The sequence below is a fragment of the Oncorhynchus mykiss genome, chromosome 12 (assembly GCF_057628025.1).
Source record: "Oncorhynchus mykiss isolate SJ-2025 chromosome 12, ASM5762802v1, whole genome shotgun sequence".
NCBI lineage: Eukaryota > Metazoa > Chordata > Actinopteri > Salmoniformes > Salmonidae > Oncorhynchus > Oncorhynchus mykiss.
Window position 1 is genome coordinate 82,613,563 of NC_143033.1, and position 17,371 is coordinate 82,630,933.

At 47.2% G+C, this 17,371-nt stretch overlaps 1 protein-coding gene across 12 annotated transcripts in view; it reads right to left on the bottom strand.

The window, feature by feature from the left end:
- The window catches only part of LOC110538980 (caskin-2), an 87,536-nt gene that overhangs the window by 28,517 nt on the left and 41,648 nt on the right, over positions 1-17,371 (bottom strand). For all 12 annotated transcript variants that reach the window (XM_090193716.1, XM_090193715.1, XM_090193714.1 and 9 more), the window contains exons 4-6: positions 5,657-5,754; positions 1,848-1,993; positions 436-531 (exon numbers count right to left, since the gene is read on the bottom strand). In XM_090193716.1, the coding sequence (XP_090049842.1) occupies positions 436-531; positions 1,848-1,993; positions 5,657-5,754 (340 nt within the window). The remainder of the gene's footprint in view (positions 1-435; positions 532-1,847; positions 1,994-5,656; positions 5,755-17,371) is intronic.

Below are 17,371 nucleotides of genomic sequence, written 5' to 3' on the forward strand. Positions count from 1 at the left end.
AGTAGAGAGAGAGAAAGAAAGAGAGAAATGGAGAGTAGAGGGAGAGAGAGAGGGAGAGAAAGAGAGAGAAATGAAGAGTAGAGGGAAAGAAAGAAATGGAGAGTAGAGAGGGAGAGAGAAAGAGAGAGAAATGGAGAGGAGAGAGGGAGAGCAATGTTGAGAGAAGTAAATGTGCTCCAGTAAGAAAAGCAGCATGCTCAAGGATGAGAGAGACTGAAAGAAAGACAAAGTAAAGAGTGCAGAAGTGAGATGTACTTGATGGAAGAGGAGCAGTTGTGACAACGCAGCCCATCCCAGATCCAGAGGGGTTGCATCTGTCCAGCTGTGACCTCTGTCTAGACTAACACAGGCCAAGAGTTACATCACTGCAGGCCCCCTGTCTGTCTCTGTGAGCCTGGGCCAGTGGTGGGGGAGGAGAAACACACACAGTCTTACCTTGACTCTACCGAACTCACAGGCCAGGTCTAGGGGGGTCTTCTTGGTTTTGTTGATCAGACAGGGGTTGGACTGATGCTGCAGCAGCATCTCAGACTGAGAGAAACAGACAGACAGGGAATCAACACACACACACACACACACAGAGACAAGATCAAATACCATATACACACTGTCACCGGGGCCATTAGGAGAGTAGGTTATGTTATGTGGTCATGCAGATAACATTACAACACACATAGCCAGGGAGATGATGTCAGATGTTTCTATCAGCACCTGGTGCTGCCTGCCGTATCCAAGGACACAGAGTATTTGGTGAAAACAGACAGTCCATTAGCCCTGGTCATTCTGCTCTGGGAATACATAGTAGATGACAGGACCGGAGGCTGTTACAATCAAATGGGACTTCATGGTCTGTGCAGATAAATGCTTTTCACACAAACTGTGGTCCTAAAAGGCTTACAAATCAATTAATGTGGCGTAACCTGAACACATCCTGACAATGCTTGTAGGATAGTTCCTGATCTATTTCCCAATTATTTGAATTCCATTTCGTTATTTTTTTTCTTTGCGCTCAATGTGCAGTTTCTCTAGAGATAAATCAGATCGAAGCCGAACTGTGCGATGTAGTGATGTAGTAGGGAGTTGTGGTTGCCAATATTCTACATAGTTCAGCGCAGGAAATATGGGTAGTTAACGACAATGACCATAATTCATTGCATGCCTACTTGTCCCGTCTGTGTGGGGCATACACAGAGGGAGCGCGCGATTTAGAGCAGTTGCGCGAGGTATCTCTACCTGAAAACGCACCGTCTATCATCATGGGACTTTTATTCATTGTTTTATTCTGTGTTGTTAAAGCGAAAACCATGAATTTGAAATAAATCGGACCTAAACCGAACCAACTTATCACTCAGCACTACAGGGGGTGAGACTGGGACGGACGTTAGTAGCAAACACAAGGTCCCTGATCCCCACTAAACCTGATGACCCCGGATCACCTGACCCCCCCTTCATTACCCCCTCAATCCCTACAAATCCAATACCCTTCCTCCTGCCTCGTTCTTCTCTCTCCCTCTCCAATCCAATCACACCAACATGCCTCTCCTCTCCCAGCTTGCTACGTATCCCCTGAACCCTCAATCCCTTAAATGACTGTACCACCAACCACCACTCATCCTACTCTATCCCCTGCCATGTCACATCTGTTTTGGGGCTATGGCTGTGATTTGTTGACAGTTTGTTTACTGTTTAAGACTTAAGTGGACTGACCAAACATGACCACAGACATCTAAATCTCAGATAAGTGACCCACAGTAAACCAGCATCAGCTTTGTGGACAGAACAGCATACATTCCACCCAATCCAGCAGAATGGGGATATCTGTTGACAGTGTGTGTCTGTGTACTGACCACGTCATAGTGTCCGTACTGTGCGGCCAGGTGCAGGGGGATGTGTCCATCCTGTGAGACCCCATTGACTCCAGCTCCGGCCCGCAGCAGCATAAGGACAGAATCAGCCTTGCCCTGCCATGCTGCATAGTGGAGCGGACGCATACCTGCAGGAGGCAGCACATCTATGATCACATACAGTGGCTTGCGAAGGTATTCACCCCCCTTGGCATTTTTCCTACTTTGTTGCCTTACAACCTGGAATTAAAATGGATTTTTGGCAGGTTTGTATTATTTGATTTACACAACATGTCTACCACTTTGAAGATGCAAAATATTTTTTATTTATTTATGAAACAAACAAGAAGTGAGACCAAAATAACTGAAAACTTGAGCGTGCATAACTATTCATCCCACCAAAGTCAATACTTTGTAGAGCCACCTTTTGCAGCAATTACAGCTGCAAGTCTCTTGGGGTATGTCTCTATAAGCTTGGCACATCCAGCCACTGGGATTTTTGCCCATTCTTCAAGGCAAAACTGCTCCAGCTCCTTGGATGGGTTCCGCTGCTGTACAGCAATCGTTAAGTCATACCGCAGATTCTCAATTGGATTGAGGTCTGGGCTTTGACTAGGCCATTCCAAGACATTTAAATGTTTCCCCGTTAACCACTCGAGTGTTGCTTTAGCAGTATGCTTAGGGTCATTGTCCTGCTGGAAGGTGAACCTCCGTCCCAGTCTCAAATCTCTGGAAGACAAACAGGTTTCCTTCAAGAATTTCCCTGTATTTAGCGCCACCCATCATTCCTTCAATTCTGACCAGTTTCCCAGTCCCTGCTGATGAAATACATCCCCACAGCATGATGCTGCCACCACCATGCTTCACTGTGGGGATGGTGTCTCCAGGTGATGAGAGGTGTTGGGATTGTGCCAGACATAGTGTTTTCCTTGATGGCCAAAATGCTCAATTTTAGTCTCATCTGACCAGAGTACCCTCTTCCATATATTTGGGAAGTCTCCTACATGTCTTTTGGCAAACACCAAACATGTTTGCTTATTGTTTTTTCTTCAAGCAATGGCTTTTTTTTTGGCTACTCTTCCGTAATGCCCAGCTCTGTGGAGTGTACTGCTTAAAGTGATCCTATGGACAGATACTCCAATCTCCGCTGTGGAGATTTGCAGCTCCTTCAGAGTTATCTTTGGTCTCTTTGTTGCCTCTCTGATTAATGCCCTCCTTGCCTGGTCCGTGAGTTTTGGTGGACGGCCCTCTCTTGGTAGGTTTGTTGTGGTGCCATATTCTTACCATTTTTTAATAATGGATTTAACGGTGCTCCGTGGGATGTTCAAAGTTTCTGATATTTTTTTATAACCCAACCCTGATCTTTACTTCTCCACAACTTTGTCCCTGACCTGCTTGGAGAGCTCCTTGGTCTTCATAGTGTCGCTTGGTTGGTGGTGCCCCTTGCTTAGTGGTGTTGACTCTGGGGCCTTTCAGAACAAGTGTATATACAGTGCCTTGCGAAAGTATTCGGCCCCCTTGAACTTTGCGACCTTTTGCCACATTTCAGGCTTCAAACAAAGATATAAAACTGTATTTTTTTGTGAAGAATCAACAACAAGTGGGACACAATCATGAAGTGGAACGACATTTATTGGATATTTCAAACTTTTTTAACAAATCAAAAACTGAAGAATTGGGCGTGCAAAATGATTCAGCCCCCTTAAGTTAATACTTTGTAGCGCCACCTTTTGCTGCGATTACAGCTGTAAGTCGCTTGGGGTATGTCTCTATCAGTTTTGCACATCGAGAGACTGAAATTTTTTCCCATTCCTCCTTGCAAAACAGCTCGAGCTCAGTGAGGTTGGATGGAGAGCATTTGTGAACAGCAGTTTTCAGTTCTTTCCACAGATTCTCGATTGGATTCAGGTCTGGACTTTGACTTGGCCATTCTAACACCTGGATATGTTTATTTTTGAACCATTCCATTGTAGATTTTGCTTTATGTTTTGGATCATTGTCTTGTTGGAAGACAAATCTCCGTCCCAGTCTCAGGTCTTTTGCAGACTCCATCAGGTTTTCTTCCAGAATGGTCCTGTATTTGGCTCCATCCATCTTCCCATCAATTTTAACCATCTTCCCTGTCCCTGCTGAAGAAAAGCAGACCCAAACCATGATGCTGCCATCACCATGTTTGACAGTGGGGATGGTGTGTTCAGCGTGATGAGCTGTGTTGCTTTTACGCCAAACATAACGTTTTGCATTGTTGCCAAAAAGTTACATTTTGGTTTCATCTGACCAGAGCACCTTCTTCCACATGTTTGGTGTGTCTCCCAGGTGGCTTGTGGCAAACTTTAAACAACACTTTTTATGGATATCTTAAAGAAATGGCTTTCTTCTTACCACTCTTCCATAAAGGCCAGATTTGTGCAATATACGACTGATTGTTGTCCTATGGACAGAGTCTCCCACCTCAGCTGTAGATCTCTGCAGTTCATCCAGAGTGATCATGGGCCTCTTGGCTGCATCTCTGATCAGTCTTCTCCTTGTATGAGCTGAAAGTTTAGAGGGACGGCCAGGTCTTGGTAGATTTGCAGTGGTCTGATACTCCTTCCATTTCAATATTAATCGCTTGCACAGTGCTCCTTGGGATGTTTAAAGCTTGGGAAATCTTTTTGTATCCAAATCCGGCTTTAAACTTCTTCACAACAGTATCTCGAACCTGCCTGGTGTGTTCCTTGTTCTTCATGATGCTCTCTGCGCTTTTGACGGACCTCTGAGACTCTCACAGTGCAGGTGCTGGAGAGAGTTTGCTGCACTGAAAGTAAAGGGGCTGAATAATTTTGCACGCCCAATTTTTCAGTTTTTGATTTGTTAAAAAAGTTTGAAATATCCAATAAATGTCGTTCCACTTCATGATTGTGTCCCACTTGTTGTTGATTCTTCACAAAAAAATACAGTTTTATATCTTTATGTTTGAAGCCTGAAATGTGGCAAAAGGTCGCAAAGTTCAAGGGGGCCGAATACTTTCGCAAGGCACTGTATACTGGGGCCTTTCAGAACAAGTGTATATATACTGAGATCATGTGACAGATCATTTGACACTTAGATTGCACACAGGTGGACTTTATTTAACTAATTATGTGACTTCTGAAGGTAATTGGTTGCACCAGATCTTATTTAGTGGCTTAATAGCATAGGGGGTGAATACATATGCTCACACCACTTTTACGTTCTTTAAAAAAATATATATATTTTGTGAAACAAGTTCTTTTTTTCATTTCACTTCACCAATTTGGACCATTTTGCGTGTCCATTACATGAAATTCAAATAAAAATCTATTTAAATTACAGGTTGTAATGCAACAAAATAGGAAAAATGCCAAGGGGGGTGAATACTGTTGCAAGGCACTTTACAATACATATATAAACAAACACAAGACAGACAGACAGTGAGTGAGGGACAGAAGTACAGTAGACATTTTTGGGTTATCCATATGAAAGCTGATATGAAAATCACAATGTGTTCCACAGATGGAACTAATAGAATGTACGAGCTGATATACAGTAGAATCACAAGACAATGTGTGCTTCACTAATAAAAACATCACAGATAATATGAATTAAAGGCGAGTCTGTTTGTACTGAGGCACATGTTAACTGGTCAGATCAGGAAGTACCAGCTAACATGAAATCTCAAGACAATGTGTGCCACTGATAGAAAACATGATAGAAAACATCAGACATAATGTCTGTGCTGATCTCACTGAGATCTGTATTAGCTGTTTTGCTAGCTGATCTGAGAGCAGATGATAAATAGTGCTGTGTCTCACCGTTCCTGTCCTTGATGTCCACGGTGGCCTGAGCCTCCAGCAGCACAGACAGCAGGTCTGTAGTTCCGGTCAGAGCAGCATGGTGGAGAGCTGAGAACCTGAAGACAACAACACACAGAAAGATGACAGATATAGCACAGAGGCACAAAGACAACGGAGAAGATGAGATGGGAAGATAACAGAGGGATATAGCACAGAGGCACAAAGACAACGGAGAAGAGGAGATGGGAAGATAACAGAGGGATATAGCACAGAGGCACAAAGACAACGGAGAAGAGGAAATGGGAAGATGACGTTTGGAGAGAGAGTTCAGTACAGACATAGTATAGTTGAGTGAAAGACACAATTGAGAGGGCATTGGGATTGTTTGGCATTGGGGAGCGAGACACGGACGGACGGACGGACAAGACAAGACAAGACAAGACAAGACAGACAGGACAGACAGAGACATTGAGAGAGAGACAGAGAGACATTGAGAAAGAAAAAGAGAGACAGACAGAGACATTGAGAGAGAGAGGGAGAGAGACATTGAGAGAGAGAGGGAGAGAGACATTGAGACAGAGACAGAGACAGAGAGAGAGACAGAGAGCCAGTACTCTTCCATTAGCCCAATAACACACCACAGCCCTGGGCTGTTAGTCACACACTCATCCTCTCACTGGTGACGATTCAATTAAAGTCTGCATGTGATCTGATGGTAAAGTGAATGGAAAATAACCTCTTCAATATGTAGAAAGAGGCCACAATATAAAGCAAAGCCAGGCTCATCCTGAACCCTGCTCTGGGCTGTGGGTTGAGGGCTGTGTTATTGGGTAGTACTGTAGTGTAGAAGCCAGCCAGCCAGTAGTCTAGGATTCACTAGACACCAGGAGACATGAATAACAGGAAAGATAATGGAGCTGGAGGCTTTGTCTCAATCAAGACCAGACTCCCCCCATTATCATCCAGACAGTCTCTCCCCCCTCCTCCCCCTTTCTCTCTGTTGTTCAGCTTTATCTGTTTTGGGGAGAAAGGGAAGGGGGGTATGGGGGTAGTAAATAAAAAATGAAAGCCCCCAAACTGTGGGAGGGAGGATTTTGCACCCCCACCATCATGTTTTATGAGTGCCATGACGTGTGTGTGTTGTCGGGACATGCCAACACAAAGTGTGGCCTCTAGAGGTGACTCAGCTCAGAGGGGAAGAAGGACTCAACTCATCAGGTTGGTGAGTAACAGTGCTGCCTCCAGCACCACCGTCAAGTCCAAACACCACAGATATAAATCTCCCCTCTCACACACACACGCAGGTCCAGGCCGCAGCCACAGCCTGCAGTCACCACCATCCACATGGAGAGGAGAGAGGGAGGAAGCTGCCAGAACATAATATACCGTACAGCACCTAACCATAAATAACCAGACCAGAGACACGAGAGACGGCCTGCACTCTAGAGAGACAGCTAGAGAGACGGTCAGTACTAGAGAGAGACAGTCAGTACTAGAGAGAGACGGTCGGTACTAGAGAGAGACGGTCGGTACTAGAGAGAGACGGTCAGTACTAGAGAGAGAGAGAGAGAGACGGTCGGTACTAAAGAGAGACGGCCCGTACTAGAGAGACAGCCGGTACTAGAGAGAGACGGTCAGTACTAGAGAGAGACGGTCAGTACTAGAGAGAGACGGTCGGTACTAGAGAGAGAGAGAGAGAGAGAGAGACGGTCAGTACTAGAGAGAGACGGTCAGTACTAGAGAGAGACGGTCAGTACTAGAGAGAGACGGTCGGTACTAGAGAGAGAGAGAAAGAGAGAGACGGTCGGTACTAGAGAGAGACGGTCAGTACTAGAGAGAGACGGTCGGTACTAGAGAGAGAGAGAGAGAGAGACGGTCGGTACTAAACAGAGACGGCCCGTACTAGAGAGAGACGGTCGGTACTAGAGAGATGGTCGGTACTAGAGAGAGAGACGGTCGGTACTAGAGAGAGAGAGAGAGAGAGAGAGAGAGAGAGAGAGAGAGACGGTCGGTACTAAAGAGAGACGGCCCGTACTAGAGAGAGACGGTCGGTACTAGAGAGAGACGGTCGGTACTAGAGAGAGAGAGAGACGGTCGGTACTAAAGAGAGATGGCCCGTACTAGAGAGACGGCCGGTACTAAAGAGAGGGTGACGGTCGGTACTAGCGAGAGCGCGACGGTCGGTACTAGAGAGAGAGCGACGGTCGGTACTAGAGAGAGAGCGACGGTCGGTACTAGAGAGAGAGACGGTCGGTACTAGAGAGAGAGAGTCGGTACGAGAGACAGTCGGTACTAGAGAGAGAGAGACGGTCGGTACTAGAGAGAGAGCGGCGGTCGGTACTAGAGAGAGAGAGAGATAGTCGGTACTAGAGAGAGAGAGAGACGGCCGGTACTAGAGAGAGAGAGACGGCCGGTACTAGAGAGAGAGAGAGCGATGGTCGGTACGAGAGAGAGCGACGGTCGGTACTAGAGAGAGAGAGAAACGGTCGGTACTAGAGAGAGAGAGACAGTCGGCACTAGAGAGAGAGAGACAGTCGGTACTAGAGAGAGAGAGACAGTCGGTACTAGAGAGAGAGCGACAGTCGGTACTAGAGAGAGAGCGAAGGTCGGTCCTAGAGAGAGCGACGGTCGGTACTAGAGAGAGAGAGACGGTCGGTACTAGAGAGAGATCGTCGGTACTAGAGAGAGAAAGACGGTCGGTACTAGAGAGAGAGCGACGGTCGGTACTAGAGAGAGAGCGACGGTCGGTACTAGAGAGAGAGCGACGGTCGGTACTAGAGAGAGAGCGACAGTCGGTACTAGAGAGAGAGAGAAACGGTCGGTACTAGAGAGAGAGAGAAACGGTCGGTACTAGAGAGAGAGAGACAGTCGGCACTAGAGAGAGAGAGACAGTCGGTACTAGAGAGAGAGAGACAGTCGGTACTAGAGAGAGAGCGACAGTCGGTACTAGAGAGAGAGCGAAGGTCGGTCCTAGAGAGAGCGACGGTCGGTACTAGAGAGAGAGAGACGGTCGGTACTAGAGAGAGATCGTCGGTACTAGAGAGAGAGAGACGGTCGGTACTAGAGAGAGCGACGGTCGGTACTAGAGAGAGAGCGACGGTCGGTACTAGAGAGAGAGCGACAGTCGGTACTAGAGAGAGAGCGACGGTCGGTACTAGAGAGAGAGAGAAACGGTCGGTACTAGAGAGAGAGAGAAACGGTCGGTACTAGAGAGAGAGAGAAACGGTCGGTACTAGAGAGAGAGAGACGGTCGGTACTAGAGAGAGAGAGACGGTCGGTACTAGAGAGAGATCGTCGGTACTAGAGAGAGAAAGACGGTCGGTACTAGAGAGAGAGCGACGGTCGGTACTAGAGAGAGAGCGACGGTCGGTACTAGAGAGAGCGACGGTCGGTACTAGAGAGAGAGAGACGGTCGGTACTAGAGAGAGAGCGACGGTCGGTACTAGAGAGAGAGCGACCGTCGGTACTAGAGAGAGAGCGACGGTCGGTACTAGAGAGAGAGCGACGGTCGGTACTAGAGAGAGAGCGACGGTCGGTACTAGAGAGAGAGCGACGGTCGGTACTAGAGAGAGCGACGGTCGGTACTAGAGAGAGAGCGACGGTCGGTACTAGAGAGAGCGACGGTCGGTACTAGAGAGAGAGCGACGGTCGGTACTAGAGAGAGAGCGACGGTCGGTACTAGAGAGAGAGCGACGGTCGGTACTAGAGAGAGAGCGACGGTCGGTACTAGAGAGAGAGCGACGGTCGGTACTAGAGAGAGAGCGACGGTCGGTACTAGAGAGAGAGCGACGGTCGGTACTAGAGAGAGAGCGACGGTCGGTACTAGAGAGAGAGCGACGGTCGGTACTAGAGAGAGAGCGACGGTCGGTACTAGAGAGAGAGCGACGGTCGGTACTAGAGAGAGAGCGACGCCAGTACTAGAGAGAGAGAGAGAAACGGTCGGTACTAGAGAGAGATCGTCGGTACTAGAGAAAGAGAGACAGTCGGTACTAGAGAGAGAGAGAGACGGTCGGTACAAGAGAGAGAGACGACCGGTACTAGAGAGAGACGGTCGGTACTAGAGAGAGAGAGACAGAGAGATGGTCGGTACTAGAGAGAGAGAGGCGGTCGGTACTAGAGAGAGAGAGAGAGAGACAGAGACAGTCGGTACTAGAGAGAGCGACAGTCGGTACTAGAGAGAGAGAGAGTCGGTATTAGAGAGAGAGAGACGGTCGGTACTAGAGAGAGAGAGAGACGGTCGGTACTAGAGAGAGAGAGAGAGGCGGTCGGTACTAGAGAGAGAGACAGTCGGTACTAGAGAGAGCGAGACAGTCGGTACTAGAGAGAGAGTCGGTACTAGAGAGAGCGAGTCGGTACTAGAGAGAGAGAGAGAGAGAGACAGTCGGTACTAGAGAGAGAGACAGACGGTACTAGAGAGAGAGACAGTCGGTACTAGAGAGAGAGAGTCGGTACTAGAGAGAGAGAGTCGGTACTAGAGAGAGAGAGAGAGAGAGAGAGACGGTACTAGAGAGAGAGAGACAGTCGGTACTAGAGAGAGAGAGAGAGAGAGAGAGAGTGGGTACTAGAGAGAGATGGTCGGTACTAGAGAGAGAGAGTGGGTACTAGAGAAAGAGAAACAGTCGGTACTAGAGAGAGACAGTCGGTACTAGAGAGAAACAGTCGGTATTATAGCTCTACAGAGTGTTTTGGAATAAGTGGTGCCTCAGTGGGCATGTAGCACTTCCTGTCTCTCTACCAGAGGGAGTTGTGTACTGTGAAGGGAGGCTGGGGGGTTCTGCTGTGTCTGGCTACAGTAACCGACAGGGCCAGGATCATCTTTAAGAGTAATGGAATAGAATGAAAGAGAGGAGAGAGAAGGAGAGAGATAGAAGGAGAGAGATAGAGGGGGAGGAAGAGAGAGTCTAATCCCTCTGTTCAATCCAGCCTGATTGAGAGGTGATAAAATAATCTGACATTAAAAATGCATGTGTGAGGAGCATCTTTGCAAACAGCCTAGTTATCAGGACAGCTTCTAAAATCTAAATAAACAATGTCTGTCTATTGGTGGATAGGAAACAAGTTTGCTCCAGTCCCAAGTCTATGGAGGGACCTCAGAGTAAAGACAGAGGCCTACTGTAAAGAGTATCTTACACATATCACAACGCAAATAGAAAAGGTATCAAGTTTGATAATGCGATATTAAATACGGCTTACCTGGAGGCTTCTTAATTCATTTAATAGAGTATCATAGACTGATCTTACCATTATGTCAGCATATTATAGTGGAGTTACCGTGAGCTGCACTCCAGGGCTTCCTCACACAAAGAGAGTCTGATGAAAGAGCACAAGTAGGGGAGACTAGACATGCAGGGAAAGAAATTGATATTTTGTGTGAATAAAACCAGCTGCTGAGGTCCAGACTAGGGATGAACACAAGTGCTGTCACGATACAAGAATTTTGACTTGGATACTGATACCAGGTTTAGTATCAAGAGTGGTGCAGCGATCTAAGGCACTGCATCTCAGTGGTTCGATTCCAGGCTGTACCACATCCGGCCGTGATTGGGAGTCCCATAAGGCGGCGCACAATTTGCCCAGCATCGTCGGGGTTGGCCGGTGTAGGCCGTCATTGTAAATAAGAGTTTGTTTATAACTGACTTGCCTAGTTAAATAAAGGTTACATTTAAAAAACACTCTATACCCAAACGATAACACGGCAAAAAAAGCAGAGAGAATGTGATTTTCCCCCGTTTGTTCAGCTTTTTAAAAGATAAAAAACTACATTGGATGTTCTAAATCCACAACAATGACTAAACCACATCAGAGGATTACTTTTGAAGTCTGTAAAAAATGGAAGTCATTAATATGTTATAGTGCAGACGCTCAGCGCTGTTGTTTGGTTAGCGGTGTTTCTGTAGCGCATGTGTGATGGGAGTTTACAAAACTATTGGCCACTGAATTGATGCAAATAATCATAATTTTGCCAGGTAGGCTACTGGGAAAAGCTTTCCATCGACCAGACGGTTATCATTAGCATCCATAATGGTTACACAAAGTGATAGACATACGAGCACCGCACACAGACAGGGGAATACGAATGCCTGATGCATTCTGGTCATGTGTTATGATGTGTTATGTGTTGTGTTATGATAACTTGGGCCAATTAATAAATGATCTATTCAGTTCAATACATTTAGTTCATTTCCAAACGTGAGACACATTGGATAGAACCAAAAGTAACAAAATTTGAGTACCGAACCGTTTTTCATGTTGTAATATTGAGTACAGAAGTGTTGGTGAACCGCGTCCCAAATCACTTGATTTCCTAAGTGCTTCTGCAAACACTTCACACCCTTATGAGAGTCACACACCAAGCAGAGTATGCACACACACACCCTCCCTCTCTTTCGTGAACCTTCAGTTGAGATCGCTCTAAACCTAGATGAAACCTGTGTGACGTTGGTCTCATTAGGCCTGCCTTAGGGCCACTTAACCCAGTGAATCCTGCCTCTATCCTCTGAGGTAGAGCTTGGTTTCCTACCCCTAATGCAGCAGGGTTTATTTGGGCCATGGGTTGGGGATGTATTAAGTCACTCGGGCCAGGGGCTTTACACAGGGCCCAGCCATGAAAGAGGGACGTCAGGAGAGGGAGAGAGGGAGGTGAGAGACCGGAGGTACACAATCCCTCCTCTGTCCTTCCCTTCAATTCTCTCTCCTGTTCTCCCCCTGGCAGGACGTGAGAGTCCAGAAGAGAGAAAGGCCCTTGAAAAGGCTCTGTGTTCAAAGCACGCAGGTCTCTCCTCCTGTCAACCCCAACGTCTCTCCCTCTCCCCCTCTCTAGAAGAGAACAGGGACACCTCTTACCTTATCACTCTAGCACACCACTCCAATGAAAGAAAGAGAGAGAGGGAGAGACAGAAAGAGGATGAGAGAGAGGAGGGAGATATTTATGGAGGGAGATGGAGAGGGTCTGACCTGTCTCCAATCAGGCCCCTTAGTACCAGGTTGGAGTGCTGTCATCCTTGCAGACTGGAATAGTATATCACCCACCTCAAACAAACACACTCACGCATGCACACACACACAGAGACAGACAGACCTGCTCACACACAAGCAAGCAAACACACACAGGCTCACACACGCATGCACACGCACACACACACACACACACACACACAGAGACAGACAGACCTGCTCACACACAAGCAAGCAAACACACACAGGCTCACACACGCATACACACACACACACACACACACACACACACACACACACACACACACACACACACACACACACCTCCCTAGCCAGACCAGGGACAGTGAGAGAGTTACAGCCTCTCAGAGCCAAGGCACCATCCTGTCAAATGACATTCCTGCTGATAGTGTCACATTCCCCAAGGTGACCTGGCCAGTCTAGTATCTCTCTGTCTATCTGACTGACTGGGAGGTCAGAGGCTAATAACTTCCTTCCAATCTGGGCTGTGTGCTAATCGTTTCAGCAAACAGAGTGGCCTGGCCTTGGTCATCGAGGCTCAGCATCAATGCAGGTGGGCCCTATAGCTCTGTGTAGTATAGTAGTAGAGCCAATGAAATGGCTCGGAAACACGGGAACTAAGACATCACTTTTAGATACATTTCAATGGTGAGGTCTTTTTTGGAAGCCTTTGGTATCTTTCCTATGTTCCTTTATAAGTCAATGGATTTTATATGACAGTACAAGCCGTCTGAATGAAAACACTTACAGGGAGTTTTTACGAGCGCAGGTTCAGACACGCGGTTTCATTCTCTTAAATACACAGTCTTTCTCACACACACACACACACACACACACACACACACACACACACACACACACACACACACACACACACACACACACACAGCTCCCTGTGGGAGGAAGGTGTGACATGCACTTCTAACATGGCATGGATGTCAGCTTCTATGGTAATGTGGAAACAGAGCAGGCTTTCTGTCCAGCTCTCAGAGGGAGAGTTAGTAGTGTATAGTCCTCTCCTGCCAGGGTTGGTTCTTTCCCTCCATTGCTTCAGATGACAGGGGTGTGTTGACGGGTCCTGGCAGTACTGCCCTCTGTGGACACACAGGCACACAGGCCAGGGATCCAACCAGTCCCCCACAGACAGGCACAGCCATTCAGCCCAGGCCATTCCAGTGCTGATCTCCATGGAAACTGCACCCCAAACACAGACCAAAAGCTGGAAAAGTTCATGGAGACTCAAATACTAATTTGTCTCACAGGGTTGCAGAAAAGAGACCCTTTTATATATTACAGCACCAGTGTTTGTTCAGTATGCCTTTCTCTGACACACACACACACACACACACACACACACATAAACGGAGAGAGGGCCAATAAAGTCTACGGAAATGGGATGAATGGGCGCCACACACACACACCTTAATAACAGTTGCGTGAGCTGACCAGTTGGACAGTTTATTAGGTACACCACCCCGCTCACAAACATCTCCTACAGACAGTGAGTCACGTGGCCGTGGATTACTTTATAAAGCAGGCAGACAGGCACCAAGGAATTCAGTTACTGCTTGATTAAACGTTAGAATGGGTAAAAGGGACCTAAGCCAGAGTGTACCAGGCAAGCCGGTTCCAGTACCTCAGAAACTGCAACCCTCCTGGGCTTTTCACGCACATTCACGGTCTAGGGTTTACAGAGAATGGTGAGACAAACAAAAAACATCCCGTCAGCAGCAGTGGGTGAATATGGAAAGAATTGTGCCAACAGGCTTATAGCGGCACAGTACACCTGCCTGGTGTCAACGGTACAGGGTGGTGGCGGTGGTGTAATGGTGTGGGGAATGTTTTCCTGGCACACGCTAGGTCCCTTGAAACCAATTGAGCAATGATTCTATGCCCTGAAGAATTCAGGGTGTTCTGGAGGTAAAGGGGGGTCCAACCTGGTACTAGATGTGTGAACCTAATAAACTGGCCACTGAGTGTATATCAACCATGTCCACGCCTACAGTAAGGGATGAGTAAGAACCTTTCATCATTCTCTCATACAGGTCTTCACCTGAACAACATTCATAGTACTACATACTAAAGAGCCCAGTCATATCCCCCCTCACTACTGCCAAGACAGACTGAACACTTTCCATGATTGCCCAACAACAAAGTGTTCTAGAAAAACAAACAGCCCACAATATACATGAGTGATTACTGTTGTAAACATAATTGCTGTGTGCTGTGCTTCAACATGATCGCGTATGGCCTACTAATGGAGCGCTAGACTAAGCTATAGGATATGAGACTGAGCTGTAGTGATAAGATGAGGGGTCGGGTTCCTGCAGTAGTATAGTCTGTGTTTAACGCTAGAGAGAAAAGCAGAGCAGTGCCAACAGCACTGATGAATAATGAAAGACCTTTCCCCCCACTTGAAATTCCATGTCCCCACGGGGGCCATTAGAACCGAGCAGCACACACATACGCACGCACGCGCAACACACAGCAGCAGCAAGACACAAATGAACACTCTTCCGACATGCTAATGTTGAGCCCCACATACTTTTGTATATACTATATAGTGTATGTGGAAACCTTCAAATTAGTGGATTGGGCTATTTCAGCCACACCCAATGCTGACAGGTGTATAAAATCGAGCACACAGCCATGCAATCTCTATAGACAAACATTGGCACTAGAATGGCCTTACTGAAGAGCTCAGTGACTATCAACGTGGCACCATCATAGGATGCCACCTTACCAACAAGTCCGTTCGTCAGATTTCTGTCCTGCTAGAGCTGCCCCGGTCAACTGTAAGTGCTGTTACTGTGAAGTGGAAGGTCACACAAGCTCACAGAACAGGACCGCCGAGTGCTGAAGTCCATAGCGCGTAAAAATTGCCTGTCCTCGGTTGCAACACTCACTACAGAGTTCCAAACTGCCTCTGGAAGCAATGTCAGTACAAGAACTGTTTGTCGGAAAGCTTCATGGCTGAGCAGCCGCACACAAGCCTAAGATCACCAAGTGCAATGCCAAGCATCGGCTGGAGTGGTGTAAAGCTCACCGCCATTGGACTCCGGAGTAGTGGAAACGCATCCTCTGGAGTGATGAATCACGCTTCACCAGCTCGCAGTACGACATATGAATCTGGGTGCATAGTGCCAACTGTAAAGTTTGGTGGAGGAGGAATAATGGTCTGGGGATGTTTTTCATGGTTCGTGCTAGGTCCCCTAGTTCCAGTGTAGGGAAATCTTAACGCTACAGCATACCATGACATTCTAGATGATTCGGTGCTTCCAACTTTGGGGTAACAGTTTGGGGAAGGCCCTTTCCTGTTTCAGTATGACAATGGCCCCGTACACAAAGTGAGGTCCATATAGAAATGGTTTGTCAAGATCGGTGTGGAAGAACTTGACTGGCCTGCACAGAGCCCTGACGTCAACCCCATTGAACACCTTTGGGATGAATTGGAACGTTGACTGTGAGCCAGACCTAATCGCCCAACATCAGTATCCGACCTCACTAATGCTCGTGGCTGAATGGAAGCAAGTCCTCGCAGCAATGTTCCAACATTTAGTGTAAAGCTTTCCCAGAAGAGTGGAGGCTGTTACAGCAGCAAAGAGGGGGGACCAACTCCATACTAATGCCCATGATTTTGGAATGAAATGTTCAATGAGCATGTAGTGTATCATCATCATCAGGCCTCTCTGTTCCAGCCATGTTTATCCTCTCTGGTGCACTAGTATATAATTTCCGGACGCTGTCATCACTGCATTGAGTTGTGTGGCAGCTTTTGTAAACACTCCCATCTAAATCGGCCACAGTCCCGCCCTCTACGCCAGACAAACCCCACCCCTGACCCCGGCCCCCTCAGGCTCTGCCTCTGAATTCCCTGGAGAAGATGCATAACAAGCAGTAAACCATGGCCAGAGCCTGGGGTTCTGGGGGGGGACCTGGGCTCTGATATATGGTGCGCCACTGTCCTGCTCTCTGGACCGTTTTACAGCCATCTCAGAGGCACGGCTTATCTAAAGGTCTCCCACTGTTGTCTTGGCTCTTCTCTCCACTTGTGTTACTCTGTTTATTTAGGCTGAGTGAGGGGGCACCAGTAGTGTCTGTAGAGGGGGAAGGCTGTTTGGATGGATGTGGGAGCGCTATAAGAGGTAGTTATATTTGGATATCTCGGGTGTGCTAAGCCTATCGGACTCAATCTGAATTCAGACAGTCTAACTGTAGACTTTGCCAGAGTTTGTATGATCTACTTTTTGACTAGTTCATATTCTACAGGGAGCTGAGCGACTCTTTAAAAAAGCCATGCTGCACCAAGGGATCTCACCAATGTCATCAATGTGCTGCTCTATCAGCTACTGAGAGCAATTGTGTAAATTAGTATGGCTCTAGTAGCCGACAAAAATATCTGCGGTGAAAACACACCACCCTGTGAGAAGGGAAAAAGAGAGGAAACGGAGAAAGTGAGAACTTTCATATGGGATCCAAGTCCCTCCACAAAGAGAAAAATAGATGAGGAGAAACTAGACCTATGCTAATAAGCGAGAGGGGAAAATTTTTACAGTCAGCATTTCCACTGGCAGACAGGGTAACTGGGGGGTTAGTAGACTGTGGTGTGTCTGCTTTTGGGCAAGAAGCAGTAGTAGAAACAACAATTAAATGAGCTTTTTCAGCAGTGACACCTTCGCTTCTCCTCCAGACACAATTACCAGTTAGTCTGCTTTGGCTGACTTAGCAGAAGGCCATGATTCAACCCAAGGCAAACTA